We start from the raw sequence: 19,249 nt of genomic DNA on the forward strand, positions 1-19,249 counted from the left end.
GCTCAAACTCTAAAGCACCTGCTCCTCCTCCAGGACTGAACAGCTGAAGGATGTGAACATGGAGCATTTGAGCAGTAATAACACAAAAATGCAAGGTAACAAGCCTTGTGAAAAGGTCTGTGTTATTCACCAAGTTGGGTTCTCAAAATCACACACCTGCAATGAAGGACCTGATCCTAGGGGAAGGCAGGGAGGTGAATATCTACAACACACAGTGATGAACAACTGAGAGCAAACTCCCCTGATGAGTCTCCTGTGGATTATGTGGGAAAGGAATTAAAACCCCTTGTACCCATATGTCTGCAGAACTGAGGCAGTGGACTAAACTGCTTTCATTAACTGTGTCTCTGGGACATGGCCAACCCTCCCTCTGTCTCTTCTGCACACAGCTCATAAAATCCAAGCTGGCATTACATATCCCAAAGCCACAGTTTGCTTGAACAGCACAAAGACCTTTCTTCCATTCTCTTGCTTTTAGTGGCAAGATACATCACAAAAATAAAGCTGATGACAAGGAAAACAGTAACACAAACTTGGAAAATACTGTGAAAATAAGCTGCTTTGCCCTTAGCTCTCACCCTTGTTCAGACCCACTGGCTTTGGGTGAACAAGAATGTGCTGCCAGGGCAGAATGACAAGAGCACCCCTGCCAGCAAACTGCTTTTCTGGGACCACACCAAGCTTTAGGGTCCCTTCCTTTTTCTTTTTATGGCAGATTGTCCTCAGTGTGCCCCATTAAGTCTTCTGTGTCATGGGTTATGGAAGGGCAGGAAGGGTAGGAGTTAAGAGCCACTCCTTGGCAAACCACAGCTGATGCTGGGCAGCAGGAAGCAAGAACAGAACAGAGGACTCATCTTTGCCTCTTAAGGAGTCTGTGGAGAATACATCCATAAAGCACTGATGCTCTTCTCTGGTTTTGCAAGGGAAGACTTTAACTTTACACAAAGTTTGATTTTTCTAAAAAGGAAGTATCATTCAAAGAACCTGTTTTCACAACCCTAAGGTTTTATGTCACTAGCTCCTTCTGCTCTAATTCTCCTTTCTTTCATCTACAAAAGGCATTTTCTCCCTGACATCCCAAAGTTCCAAAGGATTATTTTCAACTCATGACTTAGTAAAAGATATTTCTATTCCACTAAGGTCTAGGTCCCATTAGAATATGGGCACATAATATATTGAAGTTAGGTTTGTAGCTGATTTCTGGAAAGCTGGATGCCTGCTAATGTTTTTTGTAAGCCTGAACACTGTCAATGATAAAAAACTAAAGTACATTTTTTTTCTAAATGCCTATGTAACTGGTTTTCATCTTACCAGAAGCCTGCATAACAGGGGCTTGCCAAAGACCTTTGATGAAATCCCTTGCTGCAGACACCTAAATGCATCAGTCCAACAAATCCCCATGCTTCTGCTGCTTTCCTTACCTGCAGTTATCAACAATGTACTGCACAATCTTGTCCAGCACCTTCTCAATCAAGGCTGTCCGAACCCAGATGTGCTTGATGGCCTGAGGTGTCAGGACAGGTGTTTTGCTTGTGGTTGATCCCTGCCTTTTGAGGGGTTCCTGCCCATTTGGCTGATTTTTCCTACAAAAAGTGGTAAAATAAAAGCAGTCAGAATTTGCATTGTTGGATGACAGCTCCATCATCCAGTGAAACCCATCCTCCTGCATCAGGTAGCACAGTGCAGCTTTCTCCAAATGTGGCTACAAAGCACAGGGGCACAGGCTCTCCACACATTGCCCTGGGCTGAGGGGAACAGGAACCCTTGGAATGTCTTTTCCAAAAAACTTCCCCCTTAAAAGAGAAGGTGGTCCCATTTAGCCTCAATGAGGAAAGAAACCCTGACATATTCAGGTTCTTTGACAGCACTTGGGTTCCCTTTCAGGAAACTGTTTAGTTACATGGAGTTCACATGTTTGTTTGGGGTGCTTTGGTGAGATCTGTAATTCCTGCTGCACTGCCAGAGTCCCAGGTCCCACAGCAGCAGCACCCCTACAAGCAAGGAGGACACCACTGACATCAGAACCACTCATTCAGTCTTTAGCTGGATCCTAAGCAGGGGTTTTCTTAAGCCCCAGCCTCAGGAACAATCAGACTGTTAGAGCCCTTCTGCCTCATTTCATACACCCAGCAGAGCGAGTCCACCCCCCACAGTATTTCCCAATAGTATCTTTGCTGTGTCTGTCTTCTACAGCACTTTAATTCTGTGGCTGTTAATAGCTGAAAAAAATTCACAAAATTCGTCCAAGAGAAACCAGAGAAATTAAGTTCATTTGTTCTTCTCTGGCCAAAGTTCTCTGGTGGGTAGAGGGGTGTTTGTGTGGGCTCTTAACCAGGAGAGAAACTGGTGAATTTTCAGTAGAAAACATCCTTCTTCCCAACATTTAAAAAACTAAAATTAATAAAATCCCAGTCTATCAGTAGGCACAATTAAAAAGATATAAAAAATATGTACATATCTGTCAAAAACTACATAACAAAGTCTGATAAATCCAAGTCTAATAAAGATAAATGTCGTAAAATTACACAGAAATGTAAGTTATTTATAAGCTATTTAAATAACTGTCAATAATTGAAGACAAGCTCTCTCAGTAAAGCCCTTCTTACAGCAAATTGATCAGAGGCTAAAAGTTCCTATGATGTGCAAAGAGCTCTTAGGACTCAGCAGTGCCTACAAACAGAATTAAAAATACTCTTGCCCTGAGCTTACAGGACAAGACACTCATGCACTGTGATTCCATCTACAGAACCACATGGAAAATTTAACTTTGCTACTCACCACCTGCAAGAAGTCTCAGGCTTTCAGTAACCTCAAGTCCTTGACTCCAGGATTCTGTTGTGCTTAAGTCCAGTATGTACTGAACAGCTTTCTATAACATCCTTCTTCCCATCACTCTTCATATCCACTAATTTAATAGTTTCTCCTATAATACCTACAAATTTGTTCCTGGTTTGGCAGGAGCATTCCAAAACGACTTTTCAGTATGTCTGTTCTTGAGTTCCTCCCTCCACCCCCTCCCTTCCCACCAACAGTCCAAGCTGGTCCACCCATACCCTGACCGAGAGCCCTCTGCAACCAGCAGTCATTAGTCACTTCTGTTGCTGTGTGTGGGCTGAATGTGCTCCTCTGCTGTACTGGAAAGCAAAATGAAACACCAAAGCCACAGCTGCCCATCTCTGTCCCTCTGCTCACTGCCAGCATGATCAAACAAACACAAGAGCCATAGACAGGCTGAGACAGGCCCTGTGCACTCCTGCTCAGCCTGTGTCCCACCATGCACACACACCCTGCACCCAGAGCCCAGCCTCACCTGCTCTCCACCTGCTGCTGCAGCTCCTGCACCTTCTTGCAGACGTCTCCAGCCACGGCACAGGTCTTGCCCACCTTGGTGAAGAGCGCGGCCACCTTGTCGGTGCGCAGGAAGCCGGCAGCCCTGCGCTTCAGCATGTGCAGGAGACACGCCTCCACCACACCTGCAGGAGGGACAGGCAAGGCTGCTGCTGCTGCTGCTGCTGCTGCTGCTGCTGCTGCTGCTGCTGCTGCTGCTCAGCCAGCAGCACCTGCTCACTGCCACTGGGCACTGGGGCAAGGGCAGAGCTGGGGGCACAGACTGACAACTCAGAACTGGATGGTGTGAGCATCTAACCTGCAACTACAACACCTTGTAAAGCACAGATAATGGCAGTATATAAATGAGATAATGGCAGTATATAAATGAACTGGAATCTCTCTGAGATACTCTCTGAGTGTTTTCATCCCACTTTACATAGAACCACACTAACATGGCCTGATGGTACCAGTAAAGCACTGAACTGCACTATGCCAGCCCTGCAAGACTGCAGCAGAAATCTATCCAGGTCTCATGTAACCTGCTGCAGGGAAAGGAAATGAGAAATGCAAATTAAAAAAACCGAAAACAAATCAAAACAAAAAATTAGCCTTCCTTGTCTATTAGCTTCTGAAGTGAGACTGCAGATGACTCACAGAGTCATACAAAGGGAAGAAGAAGAACAGACCAGTTCATTCACAGGCAAGGGGAAAGACCCAGCTCTGTGTGCCAGGTGTGTGCCCAGGGCAGGGCAGCCTTCACAGGACTCTGAGTACAGCACTGGGCAGGGCTCTCTGTGCTGGGGGGCAGCAGGCAGCCCAGGGGACACCACACTCCCCCTGCCATGTTAATACTGCTGCCAGTACCACATGGCATCCATCTGCTCTGACACTCGCAGCTCTTTTGGAGGCAAGGCAGTGCTTTGTTGCACTTTACACCCAACTCCGTCAGGTGCTGAGCATTTCCTGAACACTCCTCTCTTCACTGTACTTGAAGGCTCCTGGAAGCCTGCATCTGAAAAAGACCTGTCTTCACTGCTGGGGCCCTGAGAACTATGCTGAGTACCTGGGGGCACACCCAAACACCTCGGGTCTGCTGAGCCCTGAGGAGCCCCAGCCCAGGGGCAGCAGAGCCAGCCTGAGCTGCCCTAGGGGCAGTGGGGCAGTGCCCCTGGGGCAGTGCCTGTGGCCTCAGCTCTGGCACACTCCTGTGTGCCCAGGACAGGAGCCTGACACAGCCACAGAGCAGCAGGTGTGGTGCTGCTGCTATGCTGGTGGCACTGCCAGGCAGAAGGGCTGCCTCAGGAGTCAAGCACTCCTCGGGCACAACAGCCTGTGCAGGACCCTGGTCCCTGGGAGGAGGAGCAGGACATGCAGGCACATCCCTGAGTGACCCCTCTGATCCATCAGAACACCTCCTGCCATCCAAGCCCAGCCATGGGGGCAGAGGCAGAGCCTGTGGTGGGCAGGAGCAGCAGCCCAGCGCTGAGCACATCTCTGCAGCCAGGCTGGTTGCACTGCTGGGAAGGAGCATCCCTGCAGGGAGTGCCACAGAGGCTGGCATGGGGACAGGGAGGGTGACAGCACCGGGACGTTCCTCACAGCACAGCCCAGCTCCTGTCTAGCAGCCATCACAACAGCTCTTAACCCAGCAACTGCTTTGCTCTGTCTTTCAATTAGAAATTAAGAAAAAAAGAAAAAAAGAAAAGCAGCATTCTGGATGCCTGGAGCATTGCAGCAATTTGATTCCAAATCTTAAATGAAGCAACCCGCCTTTAAAAATAACTGCAAAGAAGTGCATTGCTGTTGCTTAGGAAACAGGCTCTCTTCCCACCTTCACTGCTTTTTTTTTTTTATTTCTTTAAAACAATAAAATATTAATGAAACAAAATTAGTGAAAAGCACAGCAGGCACAGCTTTAATTATTAATAAATACTGCAGCTGCCACTGAGGGCAATTTCCCCAGTGACTGTCCCTAGGGCCCCAATATCTAATTATTCCATTGCGACTTTTCTCATCCCAAGAAATTGGGTAAGATCAGTCCCCAACTGCCTATAACACATGTAGGGGTCATTTGCAAGGAATTTGCTGCAGGATTGTCTCACAAAGAGATTAATGCATGTCCAGGTCTATGTGTAAGGCACCCTTGGATTGGGGGGCAGGTTACCCGTGTGTCCCTCAGGTCACTCTCTGCCCTACACTTCACCCCCAGACTGAGACTAACAGCACTGGCTGTCAGTACTCCTCCCCAGGCTCCTTTCTACAAGAATTGTTCCAGAACAGCTGGAATGCAGTCACATCTGACTTGATCTGAATGTGCTTGTGCTGAATGTGCTGAATACACTGTGGCTTTTATCCAGTTAAACTACAGAACATCCAAGCAGGGCAGCTCATCTTGCAACACAGATGCCATCCCATTCCAACCCAGGGGACGTGTGGGTGCCACCCAGGTGGGCCAGGCCAGCAGGAAGGGACCCCTCTCACACACAAAGCACAGCAGGGAGGGAGCAGCTCCTGGCAGAGTCCCCAGGGCTCTCCTCTGGCTCTGTGTCCCAGGCAGGCACGGATCCCACTGCACCCTGCCAGCATCGCCCACGGCCAAGCTCAGCCAGGAAGGAAAAGTAACACATCCTGAGCAAACTGGCACAGAGTCACCTCAAGCTGCAGAAGCTGTTCAAGGACATGGGAGCACCTTGGAGGGGTGCATTTTGATAAACCAGAACCAGGTGTTCCCTGGAGAAACTGGTAACATCAGAAAATCGTCCCTGGGTGGTTCTGTGTACACACAGGTAGGTTATACACATGTCCACTGGTTACAGGAATGTGTGCACACAGGTAAGTAACTACTGCACAGCCCAGTGTGACCCCAAGCCTGCCTACTGTCACTGTACCTACAGCAAACACATACAAAAACTGAGCAGATAAAAAGGCAGCAACTCTTCACGCACAGAGTGCAAGAGCAGCTCTGCACTGGGAATAAATCAGCTCAGGTAACTCCCTTGTATGGTTCAGTTAACAGCAGCCATCTAAAAATTCATTAACTCCAGACAGTTTTGAGGAACATTCTCTGCAGTATTGACTGCTGAATTTAATTAAGTGCAGATATGTTATTGATTTACAGTTCAAATAATCACAGTGCCCACCAAGCTTTCAGAAAATGTCACTTTTTTATGACTCCACCACTGCTACTTCTTCCAAGGTCAGGTGAACAAGTTTGGTTTGGTTCTTTCTTGCCTCTATGAAAATTCTGACATGTCTTAATGGACTGTGAAATGAGAGTTCTGGGGCTGGAAGGGTGGCAAGCAGAGAAAAGAAGGCCTGTGGAAGGATTATTTATGAGGTGTACTTAGCAGATGAGATTTTCCTTAGACAGGAAGAAATACTGCAGCTAAATACCTTGTTTTCATGGAAACTGTGCACAGGGAATTGAATCCATGAGGCTGAAGAAATTAAAAACAAGTGAAGAGAGGAGGATGATCAAGAAGCCATCAGATGCTCACGATCTCCAGCTGCTGTTGCTTTATCCTGCTGATCACAGATCTGCCCAGTCTGAAACCAGTTCTGCTGCCAAGCTCCAGCCTGCCATGTCACCAGTACCTGAGTGCCAGCTGGCAGCAAAGGGCTGCACAGGACACACCCAAACCTGCCCCTCTGCCCTTGTGCTTGTGCCAACCTGCTTGTGCCAACCTGCTTGTGCTGGGCTGTGCCACAGAACATCCTATGTCCCATAATTCCCTAAAAAATAATAATTAAAAAAGGTATCCAAATGGACAATTCCCAGTTCTAAAGTGGCTGGAATCTTCAGGGCTGAAATTTGGTGACTGCTCCTTTTTAAAATAATAATCACTGAGTTTCAAGGACCTCAGCATCCTTTAGAAAATGTAAGTGTTTTCATTACACACTGTTAAGGGTAAATCAAAACTACTGAAGTTTCTCTAAATATTAAAAATTATGCAATCTGATGGCCCAGGATCAAAGCAAAATGTTTAGCAGAGTTCTCTAAAAAGATTTTATTTCACTTCTCAAGCTAAAAACACATGCAGTTCAAAAACTCTTTCATTTCACATCAGAACTAATATTCACTCTGTTTTTTTCCTCCCCACTACAGCACACCACTCATTAATTTAAGCATCATCTTTGGAGCAAAATCAAAAACCTTCTAAATGTGCATGAAAAAATATTTGCCTCCCCCCAGTTATGATCATCTCTGGTACACTCTCTGGGCTAATGTGTTTATCAAGTGAGGTAGAATCTCTGTAAACTACTTTTTAAAGCATTATTCATCATTGAAAATGTTTGTTTCCCAAATAGGAGCAGTAATACAGGGAGATTTGTGTTTTGTTTGTGAGAGATCTACATTTCCACAGCAGATTATCTTCATTTTTTTTAAATATCAATGCCATGGGTAGAAAGCCAAAAGAATTAAGATGATAAACTGTCAGGTTGGGCAATGGTTATTTACATCTGTTTCTACAGAAGCTACATTTCTGTGAGCTAAGGAAAAAAGAGAGAAAACTGAATTCTTTGTTTTCTGTCAAATCTGAACATGGTGCTATTTAGAAGCCCCAAGGCAATCAGCCAAAACCCCCAAAGCATAAGACATCTCTTCCTAATGGGGCTGTTTTTCAGAAGAATTGGAATGCTCTCACTCCAGCTGAAAATTAGGGGAACCAAATTGTGTTTTCTTTCAAACACAATTAACTTTGTGCAGAATGGGATAAGAAGTCATGCAAAGCCCAGTGAAGGAAACTGCCTCCCAGCTAAGCCCTGTGCTGTGGTTAACCCTGGGGTCATCAGTGGGACTAAACCAGCACTGCCAGGCACTCCTGCAGCTCAGACACCAACCCACCCCAAAGGACCCTGGATATCTCCTGGTCTCCAGGAGTTACCAACCATACTCCATGTTCCAAGGATTCCTGCTTTTCCACTGCCAGCATGGATGGAGACTCATCCATGACCTCAGCTGAAGCTCTTTGATTGTGCTCCTACAGACATGCAAGGCCCTAAAATTCATTATCTTATCAGACCTCAAGTGCCTCCAGAAAATCCAGTCACACAAGAGAAAATCCAGCCACACAAGTGCTTTCCTCTGGCCTCCCTCCTCCAGAATGAATGGAGCACTCATCAGCCTTAGGAAGCTGGACAGTAACTGCTGAAGTGTTCCATAGACAGCTCAATCTCAGTAAGTGTTTAGCACACTCATTAATGACAATCCTGTCATACACTGCATTGCCTCTAAACTGTGAAGAGGACCCAAGAGCCACTCTGATTCTCAGAACACACCAGTCCTTCTGCTGTGAACAGATACTCAGTGACACAGAGCTATTTCAAATAACAGTTCCCTCTTTTTTTTGAAGAAGGAAGCATCTTACACTGATGACTATCCAAGGCTAGATGCCCCAGGGCTCTGTGAAAGGAAGCTGCATGGATGGATATGGGGCCCACACAGCAGATCTCCAGTGTGGAATTACAGCCTGAAGCACGAGATCTCAGAAGCACTTGTGGGTGATAGCTCTCCTTGCTCTGTTTCTGAGAACAATAAATGCTCACGCAGTCCTGATGCACACAGACCCTGCAGGAGCTTGAGAGCAGAAGTGTAAGACACAAATGCCAGCTCAGGAGTGCTTCACAAAAGCAGCCACGGAGTCAGGCTTTGACCTGCCACAGCCTGGCACAAGTCAAGACTGCATTTGAGTGTCTCTGAGTGAAGGAAATGCAGGGAAGCTGAAAGAGCTGCTGTACAACTTAGCACACAAGAGAAACTGCTCTGAGAAGAAGAAGTATGCCAACACTGCCCTGGCACCTGGCACATCGTGCTGCTAGAGCTGGGAGCCACCCCCAGAGAAGGAGGATGGACCTGCAGAGCTGGCCAAGGGCACTCACAGCACTGCATGGATCTGTCTGTGCATGGACATCCTCAAGCACCACGTCCAGAACCACCAAAGGCTGCACAGGCTGCTCAGCTTTCAGAGGACTGCACTGGCAGTAGGCAAGCCAGCACCGGGCTGTGCTCAGGAAAGTGTCCTTTCTCCCTGGCTCGGCAGATGTCCCCTAAACGCCTCAGGCCACTTCCCTGATGTATTATTCACACAGAGAAAGCACCAAGGACTGCTTACTAATGGGAATTCATTATCTCCCAAGCTCCCCCGGGCAGGCACCACATCCTTCTTTTGTTTGAAGGGCTGCACACATGACTAAAGCTGTCACAGACCCCATACAAACACCTTCAGTTAATATCCAGATCCAGCTCTGCAGTCAAACCCTGTCACCTTTCCCAGTGCATGACTGGACAGATCGTGACATGGCTTTGTTCTTCTTTTTTTAAGATCTGTGTTATTTAAACACAGCATTACCCAGGAAAAAAACAGTCATTTTCAGCAGTTAATAAGAGAAGAAAAGCAATATGCATAATGGGGGTGGAAAAAGAGAAAGTTGAGGTTAATGCAGCTAAATCAAGGGGACTGGCTCATCCCCCTGGGCTGAGCCAGCCAAGCTTCCTCAGATCCTCTAGGAGAGGCTCTCTGCTCCTCTCCTCTGCACCTGGAATTGCAGAGTCTGCAGCAAAGATCCTCAACAAATCCATCAGGATAGAGCAGTAATGTAACACCCAGAAACAGCACATTTTCTACTTGGGTTCAAAAATGGAAAAGCACTTCTGGTCTGTAAGTCTCATCTAAACACAATTTTAGAACAGATTTGGAAGGCAAAGATTATTCAATGACACTGAAGAAAAGGAAAAACAAATACTTCAAATTGCCTCTGAAGTGAAGGAGTGTAACCAACAATGGTGGTAAATTTAATATTAGTAATTGAAGATGGGAAAAAATAGCACATGTCAAGCATCCAAAGTATACCAAAAAAGCTACAAAGCATCAAGAAAACAAAAAGAAGATGGCAATTTTGTTTGTTTGTTTGTTTTCTTTGATAGAAGAGCCTCAATGTCTTCCAGGATTTGAGTTCAGATGCAGGAACAGGAAAGGACCTGGTGATGCCCCTGCCATAAACCCAGCCAGGGCTGCACAGCTCAGGTGCATCCCCCAGGAACAGCACTGGAATCCCCCAGCTCCCTCCTGTCCCTCACATCCCAAGGGACAAATGCAATTCCATCCTCAAACAAGGTTTACAAGAAGCCCCAAGTCCATTAAATATCATTCTGCAGCTCAAATCAGAACTGGCCTTTTCAGTCCAGCCACAAAGGGATTTTACACGTTTTAATTAACGGGTTTAATTACTGGTAGCAGGTTTATTATTCAGGCCAAAAAAAAAGCTTTCCAGTGCAGTTCATCCCTGCCTTAATTTGAACTGAAATCTCAATGAAAAGCCAAATTCTGCATGTTTAACAGTGCCCAAGTTACTATTTTTGCTCATGTTTACTACTAACCTTTCCCCAAAAGAAAGTAAGTATATCCCCTCTGCCAAGCTGGAATGCTGGATTTACACCTAAACAACATATATTTGATTGTGACACACACCAACTCTCCATAACCCACCTGAATTCCACAGCAATTAGTTTATGGAATGGGGAATTCAGGATTATTTCATTTAATTCATTCAAAATATTATTCAAAGAGAACAAACTACTGAGACTCATTTCAAAGTAGATACTGAAAATATAGAGATCACTTGGGTAACCATGTCAGAGGCATCCATGAATAAACCTTGCAGTATGAAGCTGACTTAAACAAGTTTGTTAATTGCTTCAAGCAGCATGTTACTGTCAGACTAAAGATGGGAAGCCACAGAGAAAAGGCTTAGCAAAGTGCAGGCAGCTTTGGACAAATGCTGTAGGTGTAATGGGCTGAACTGGAAACCCTGTAGATACACCTCAGGTAACTGCAGAAACAGAGATATGATACATATTCTGATGATACATGTCCCTGAGAATGGGAGAAGTGCAGGGGAAGGGGCAGCTCCTGGGAGAGCAGCTCCAGGCACTGGGCAGGAGGGTGTGGGAGCAGAGCCCTGGCCCTGCTGCAGACTGAGCTCAGAGCTCAGAGCCCCACGTCACTGCTGTTCCCAAGGAAACCTCTCTCACAGCCCAGGCTGCCACAGCCACAGGCAGCACAAGCACCAGGCACTGGAGATGCTCCAAACACCCTGGCAGTGCTGCACTGTCCCCTGAATGGCCACACAGCAGCAGTGGAACTCGCTCCACAGCAACCCACAGCCCAGAGGAACTCAGAGTTCTGTCCCACAATGGCACACATCAGGCACAGGCCAAATACAGCTGCTGGCTCTGAAGCACAGAGCCAGAAAACCCAGAAATCAGAGGGGAGGATGGAGCCCCTGGGATGTAACTCAGGTTGGGAACAAATACAGAATCTTCTGCACTCACTGCTTCTCCCAAGGATGAAAACATGGCACTGCTTTTCTTCTCCCAGAGCAGCCAGACAGACCACAGACTGGAGCAGAGTCCTCGTGGTTACAAACCCTCCTGCTGGATGAGCACAGCTGACCTGCACAGAGGCACCATTCCTCCAGGCCAGCAAGGCTGGCACTGAGCTGGAGCATTTCCTCCAGGACAAGGGGCACATGCCATTGAATTGGCACCTTCAGCCACCTAGGTGACCTAGGGCAGCTACTGATGTAGAGTGACCCTGAAAGCAGCCATCATGTATTTAAGAGACTCTTGCTAAACGCAGCCTAGCAGGAGAGTAAAATGATTCACAAGAATTCTATATTTGTAACAAAGATTCACCAAAAATGACTCATGTACCGAACCAATCTAATTTTAAATAGAAGGGAAAAACCTCTTGAAGAGTCACATGAAACCAGAGTGGGGGAGAGAACTGCACACACAGGAGAGCAGCAGCCAGGAGCTGTTAGCCAAATCTGCTGGAAGGGATTTCTCCATTCAACCAGCCAAAGTAAAAACAGAACATTCAGCTTCACCTTCTTCTGGTTTGGAGTTAATCAAGGCCCCTGTTCAGAGCAGCAGCAGGCTGGAGTCCTGCCTTAGGACAGGTAGGATTGCTGGGCAATAATGAGGCAGCTCAGTGCAGTTATTAGTTCTTCAGATTATGAAGAATTCAGAACACAAAACCAGCTGGAATCACAGTAGGAGGACAAGACAAGTATGAAGACTTTATTCCTAATTTTGGCCAAGCAGAGTCTAACAGAAATAGCTGCCACCCCACTCCCCATTACAGCAACAATGCAGCAGAGCTCCAAGGACAGGATTCCAGGAACAGGAACCAGGCATAGCACACTGGGAGCTCCCTGGAACATACAGCCAGCCTGCAGCAAGGCCTCCTGCTCAGATAATGACATTGTAGTGAGAGCTACTTTACAATTTGTAATGTAAACATGCATGTAGCAAATGTAGAGGTGAAATGGGTCTGAACACTGTGATTTCTAATATCTAAACCCCTGCATTTACCACTGACAGCAGAGAAAAGCAATGTCTAGAGGAAAAGTAAGGTTAGGTAGTGTTAGCTCTCCCACATGACATTTACCACATAAGGCGATGATGTGACTGCTGTCTTCATGTACAAATTTCCGGGTGACAGCTTCTTCCATGATCTGCTTTACCTAAAATGAACAGAGAGAAATGACTGTATGATCCCAACCAAACCAGCACAGCACTTGGCAGTTTCAGTTTCAACCACTGCCTGTCCATTCCCCCTCACCAACAGACTAACAACTCATCACATATTGCAGGGAAGAATGGATTTAAGGAGGGGAAGCACAAACAAACCTGAGGGGCTTGTCATGGCTTGAGGAAACCTCTGGCAGAACAAGGACAGGTCTGTCTGGGGTGTGCCCCCATAAAAGGCAGATTTCAGCGTGCCCAGAGTACCCTCCAAAAAACTTATCCAGCATTAAGTTCCAAAGAGCTGTGAAAGAGTTTTTATATGATTCATCCTTGGCCTTCACACAGTCTCTTCTGCTCATGAAACCAATTGTGTTGCTATGTCCCATTTCCACTTGTGCCATCCTGCTCTATTTCAAGCACAAAGCACAGGGAGTGACAGAGGCACACATTCCCAGAGAGGTTCAGGGCCACTTCCCCCTACCTGGGAAGCTCAGAACACGCCACAGCAATTACAAACCATGCCTTGGAAGTTCTGTTGCACCAGACAGTATACATAATTATTACAGTACCTACAGAGAAGGTTGTGCCTTCAGTTTTCACTTCAAGACACAATTTAACAATTGTAGCAAATAAAATTACACTTATCACACTTTTTAATGATTTAAAATAAAGTTTCTTTTCAGTTTCAGGGCTCAAGATGCGTCAAGCTCTAGAGGGAAATCACTGCAAATTACTGACTTCCAAAAATTAAAGAAGCAACAGACAATTCTTACAACTAAGCTCTTGGCAAGAGGCTGTAGTCACTCTCCGTTCATCTGCCAGTGATTCCTCCCCAATGTCCCCAATGGCTTCCTCAGGCTGACACCACAGGAAACCTCACTGGCTTCCAACTCATCACCAACCCATTTATCAGACACTCATTTCCTCCTGTCCGTGGAGAGCTTGCTCTCTTCCATATACAAACCAACCATCATTTTTGCCTTCTCTCATTTGTGAGCTGCAATTACAGCGTTATGACACTCTGACTAAACATATGCCAATTCACTTTCAATATATGAAAACAAGTGCTACCATGGCAGAAGACACTCTCTTCTCCCAACATCCAGAGCTACCTGGGTACCACTTTATGGCAATGACAGGTCCCAAGGTTTTGAGCTTTCCCACCCAGCACTGGACCAGGAGAAGCTGCAGGTGCAGTGCTCCATTGACAGCTGGGCTCTGCAGCTGCCTGTGGAGGTGCCTTCTCCAGTTTGAAGGGCTTCCTCCTCAGCAAGACCATCTGCCAGACCAATTCTGCATGCTGTAATTAAACCTCCCCTCCCCCAGGAATCATCTTGGGCCTCTGTGCCCACTCCTACACCCCCAGCCCTGCTGGCAGCAGGCTGAAGCTCTGGTACTTGCTGCACGAGCCTTTCAACACATGGCATTTGCCTCACTCCAAATTCTGGATCAAGTGGATCCTCCAGAATTTGTGCTCTTTATCAAAGAGGAGCCCTCTGAGTTGCAAAGAAAGCAACAGAGGGGAAAAAGCAAACATGTAAGAGGCTTTGAAAGTAGAACGTGTTTTATAGCTGAGGCCTTCAAAACAGATCTTTTGCACTTTATAAAACCTGGCTCACTGCTCACACCTGAGGCCTGACAACACAAACTTTGAGCCAGGCAATTTGTTTCTTTCCTATGGCATTTCTGACATGGCTGTTTGAACTAGGACCTCCCAGTGAAGCAGCTGAAGGAGTAAGAGGGTATCAAGGAGGAAGCAGAGGTGTGAGGAAGTCTCATGAATGGGCACATCTGGATGTGTACTCAGCAAGCCCTTTGGCACAGTTTTATTCACTGAAGGACAGGGCTGATGTACCACTGGCATGAAGACAGAGAGTCTGCCTGGGTGCAGCACAGCCACCATGCTGGCATGGAGTCACACCAGCCTGTGCACATAGCACTCAAGGCCACACACACGACTTCAGGACTACAGACCATGAAATCAGTCTCAGCATCCCAGAGAACAGTAACTGGAACTCAAAGCCAGTTGAACTGGGAGGAAGAAGAGTCTCTTTGAGGAACAAAAGCTCAAGTGCTCAGCAGCCAATTCATTGCTACCACACATTTCCCAGGAACACCCCAATCAGCTCAGTATGTTACTTAGACCCCAGTCAACAAAAATTTTAAGTGTATAAAAATTGAGAAAGAAAAGGGTTTCAGATTCAATAATTAATCCTACTCTTCTAGAGCAGCACCATCCACTGTCTCTCAGGAGACGTCAGAGCCCAGGACACAGAGCAGGAGCTCCGTGTGTTCCCCACTGCCACCAGATGCCAAGCAAGCTCCCTGCATTTTCTGGAGAGTGACTGAATGTTATTAGAAAATATTTTTAAGGCACATACAGGATATGAGAAGATTCAAAAGCTGGAATGCAGTGTTCTTCAATCCCACGTCATCCCTCACTGCCACGTAATTCATGGATGCTCCAGGCAAGGAGCTAAAGCAAGCGTTTCTGATCAAATGGAACACAAGCTGGTTTTTTTTTGCTTGTTTCCTTTATTCCCTTGCAATATTGCACAGCTCTTCATAAGGAATTCTGCTGCTTTGTCTCTGAACTTGGGAGGCACTTGACAATGGAGCTTTTTGAGCACAAGCCTCCACACACACCCACTAGCAGCTACCAGCAGACCTGACCAAACTGCAAATTAATCTCATTAACAGAAACATCAGGACCTGCCCCCACAGCCACCCATCTACCCCCACAAGGAAGGAACCAGCCTGTCCCTGTGTTTGTGCAAGGGATGGAGGGCTGCAGCCTCCAGCTGGGCCAGGGCTGCTCCCACAGCCTGTGCTAATGGATTGCTGCTCTCAATTTCTCCCACATCCTACAGGGGCCAAAACTTTCAGAAGCAAACACCAAACAAACATCATAATACATGGATTATTTATTAAGTTTCACTCAAGAAATACACAAGAGAAATGCCTTCATGTTTAATTTTTTTAAATTTTATTATAAGGAAACTTAAAAAATGGTAAAGAAGAATGCTCATAACATACCAAAATAACCAGGAACACAGTTAAAGCCTACAGCATTTTTTCCTCAAATGAGAAAACCTAATGTCCAGCATCCATGTCTTCTTTAGTTTGTGCAGCTACTGCTCAGCTCCTTTACTGACAGCTCCTGCTGCACTGACTCCTTCCTCCTGATGAAAGACTGGTAGTGTAATAAAAGCTGTTCAATAACTATTGCACTTCTGCTCAGAAGTCCTTACATTTCAGTTGCAAGTTGAGCAATTGAGTTTCTGAAGTGCTCTGAAATCGTTCAGGGTAGAACTGCTAAGGTTATTGTTATCCTGTTTGTTTCACAGCTAGAAAGTGTTGTTTAAATCCAGAAATGGCAAAACCCTCCATTTCAGGAGGCAAAAGGAAATAGCCAGAGAAAAAAGCCTGTTTTATGAGTCTGCTTGTCACAACAGATTTTCCTGCAGAGAGAGATAAATGCTTGAAACGTGAACTTCCAAGCGGCCTCAGCATGAATCCCAGCAGTTACATTTTCTAAACACATTACATGTCTTCCTTTCTGTGAGAGCCAACAAAATACATTCCCTACCAATGGCAACTGAAAGTCCATCTGAGGAAAAGCAAACAGCATTAAATTTCCCAAAGGAAAAATACAGAAGTTTTAACTGAGAGACTGAGGCAAAATAAACTAGACACTTTGCACCAAGTCGCTTTGGAGATGACTGTTCTATACTTTGCAAAGACAACTGAATTTTAACAGCTTGGTGGAACCCACAGAAAGAATCTGCTGCCTATGAACTCCTTTGGTTATTGAGGTTATGGGAAAATAATTCCACAGGAAAGAGTCTGGGTTTAAAGGACAAGAGAAGGGGACCAGGGCTCTGAGAACAGACACGGACACGGAGGAGGTTTTCCCAGCAAGCCCCCACCACACAGCAAGGAGGCAGAAGTGGCTGTGTGAAGTCACACATGATAAAAAATGAGGTTGAAAGTTCTATTGGAAAAAGTTAATTGCAGTCATTAAGGGCAGCATCATCTGGTGGGTGGTTACCAGTGGCTTGTGTTCAATTCCTGCCTCTGTCAATTGATTATTGAAGACAAATCAAATCTCCATCTGCCTCCTGAGCCATTTTCTTACTGTGGGCAAGACAGGGGCCCTTCCACAGCTCTGTGAGGGCACAGGTGAGGGGTGTTACCTCAACCTGCTTATCATCAACAAACGCTCTCACGGCTACTTTAGGCTGGAAAGCTCCTGCCAACCCCAAAAAAGCCAAGCCACTGTAAGTGCTCTAAAAGAGCACTGGTGAGGATTCAGAGAAGGAAGAAACAAATCAGAGACAAAACAAAAATGCAGATGACACAGAAGGTACAAATAACACTTTCAAGCATTTATCAAGTAATTTAAAAACCAGAGTCCAATTAAAAACATTTTAGAGACTTTAAAAACAAATTAGCCTCAGATTTTTTAATTACCCACTACTACTTCTCAGCTTGAACTGGCTTAGATCATGAAAACCCATTTCACTTTCCATCTCATGCATTAGCACAAGATTGCAACGTTCACACTTGGAAAACATTTATCAGATTTATTTATATATTCAAGCATTACTCAGGAGAGCAAGCGCACCCACTTCCAAATGAAGGCTTACACTTTGAGCCTGAGCTCCAAGGTTCTAGCTCAAGCAGAGATTTCTAATGGAAGTGGCAGGCTCATGGCCTGGCAGGTAGCACCTGCCCAGAGCCAGCTGCTGGCTGGGTCACCCCGGGACACGGTCCTGCTGCTCCTCATACAGACTGTCCTTGCTGTGTCTGTCCCTGCTCTGCCCCTTCCACATCCCCACACTGGTGTGTTCTGATTCCAGCATTAACGAGTGCCAGGACACGGGAGTCACGCTCAGGAACCTTGCCCATAGCAACAATTTTTCATGTGAACTTTGACTGACGGCTCCTGCTACTTCCCCAGCAGTGAACTGGGGAGGGGAAGGAGCAGGAAGGCAGGTCAAAATACCGGTTACTGCTGTGATGGATATGCATTACATCTTCACTTCACCGCTGTGTAAAACAGCGGCAGGAGTCTGTCCTGCCGAGCACATCCCTGCACCAAGGGGCATCACCCGCAGGTACAGAGCACCTGCCGAGCACATCCCTGCACCAAGGGGCATCACCCGCAGGTACAGAGCACCTGCCGAGCACATCCCTGCACCAAGGAGCATCACCCGCAGGTACAGAGCACCTGCCGAGCACATCCCTGCACCAAGGAGCATCACCCGCAGGTACAGAGCACCTGCCGAGCACATCCCTGCACCAAGGGGCATCACCACAGGTACAGAGCACCTGCCGAGCACATCCCTGCACCAAGGGGCATCACCACAGGTACAGAGCACCTGCCGAGCACATCCCTGCACCAAGGAGCATCACCCGCAGGCACAGAGCACCTGCCGAGCACATCCCTGCACCAAGGAGCATCACCCGCAGGCACAGAGCACCTGCCGAGCACATCCCTGCACCAAGGGGCATCACCACAGGTACAGAGCACCTGCCGAGCACATCCCTGCACCAAGGAGCATCACCTGCAGGTACAGAGCACCTGCCGAGCACATCCCTGCACCAAGGGGCATCACCACAGGTACAGAGCACCTGCCGAGCACATCCCTGCACCAAGGGGCATCACCACAGGTACAGAGCACCTGCCGAGCACATCCCTGCACCAAGGAGCATCACCCGCAGGTACAGAGCACCTGCCGAGCACATCCCTGCACCAAGGGGCATCACCACAGGTACAGAGCACCTGCCGAGCACATCCCTGCACCAAGGAGCATCACCCGCAGGTACAGAGCACCTGCCGAGCACATCCCTGCACCAAGGAGCATCACCCGCAGGTACAGAGCACCTGCCGAGCACATCCCTGCACCAAGGGGCATCACCTGCAGGTACAGAGCACCTGCCGAGCACATCCCTGCACCAAGGAGCATCACCCGCAGGTACAGAGCACCTGCCGAGCACATCCCTGCACCAAGGGGCATCACCACAGGTACAGAGCACCTGCCGAGCACATCCCTGCACCAAGGGGCATCACCCGCAGGCACAGAGCACCTGCCGAGCACATCCCTGCACCAAGGAGCATCACCACAGGTACAGAGCACCTGCCGAGCACATCCCTGCACCAAGGAGCATCACCCGCAGGCACAGAGCACCTGCCGAGCACATCCCTGCACCAAGGAGCATCACCTGCAGGTACAGAGCACCTGCCGAGCACATCCCTGCACCAAGGGGCATCACCACAGGTACAGAGCACCTGCCGAGCACATCCCTGCACCAAGGGGCATCACCACAGGTACAGAGCACCTGCCGAGCACATCCCTGCACCAAGGAGCATCACTCGCAGGT

The 19,249-nt window shown here is 47.3% G+C and overlaps 1 protein-coding gene across 8 annotated transcripts in view; it reads right to left on the bottom strand.

Annotated features, from left to right (window-relative positions):
• The window catches only part of SGSM2 (small G protein signaling modulator 2), a 43,803-nt gene that overhangs the window by 23,311 nt on the left and 1,243 nt on the right, over positions 1 to 19,249 (bottom strand). For all 8 annotated transcript variants that reach the window (XM_056506738.1, XM_056506739.1, XM_056506733.1 and 5 more), the window contains exons 2-4: positions 12,783 to 12,858; positions 3,311 to 3,473; positions 1,422 to 1,583 (exon numbers count right to left, since the gene is read on the bottom strand). In XM_056506738.1, the coding sequence (XP_056362713.1) occupies positions 1,422 to 1,583; positions 3,311 to 3,473; positions 12,783 to 12,858 (401 nt within the window). The remainder of the gene's footprint in view (positions 1 to 1,421; positions 1,584 to 3,310; positions 3,474 to 12,782; positions 12,859 to 19,249) is intronic.

This window comes from Oenanthe melanoleuca, chromosome 19 (assembly GCF_029582105.1).
Source record: "Oenanthe melanoleuca isolate GR-GAL-2019-014 chromosome 19, OMel1.0, whole genome shotgun sequence".
Classification (NCBI taxonomy): Eukaryota; Metazoa; Chordata; class Aves; order Passeriformes; family Muscicapidae; genus Oenanthe; species Oenanthe melanoleuca.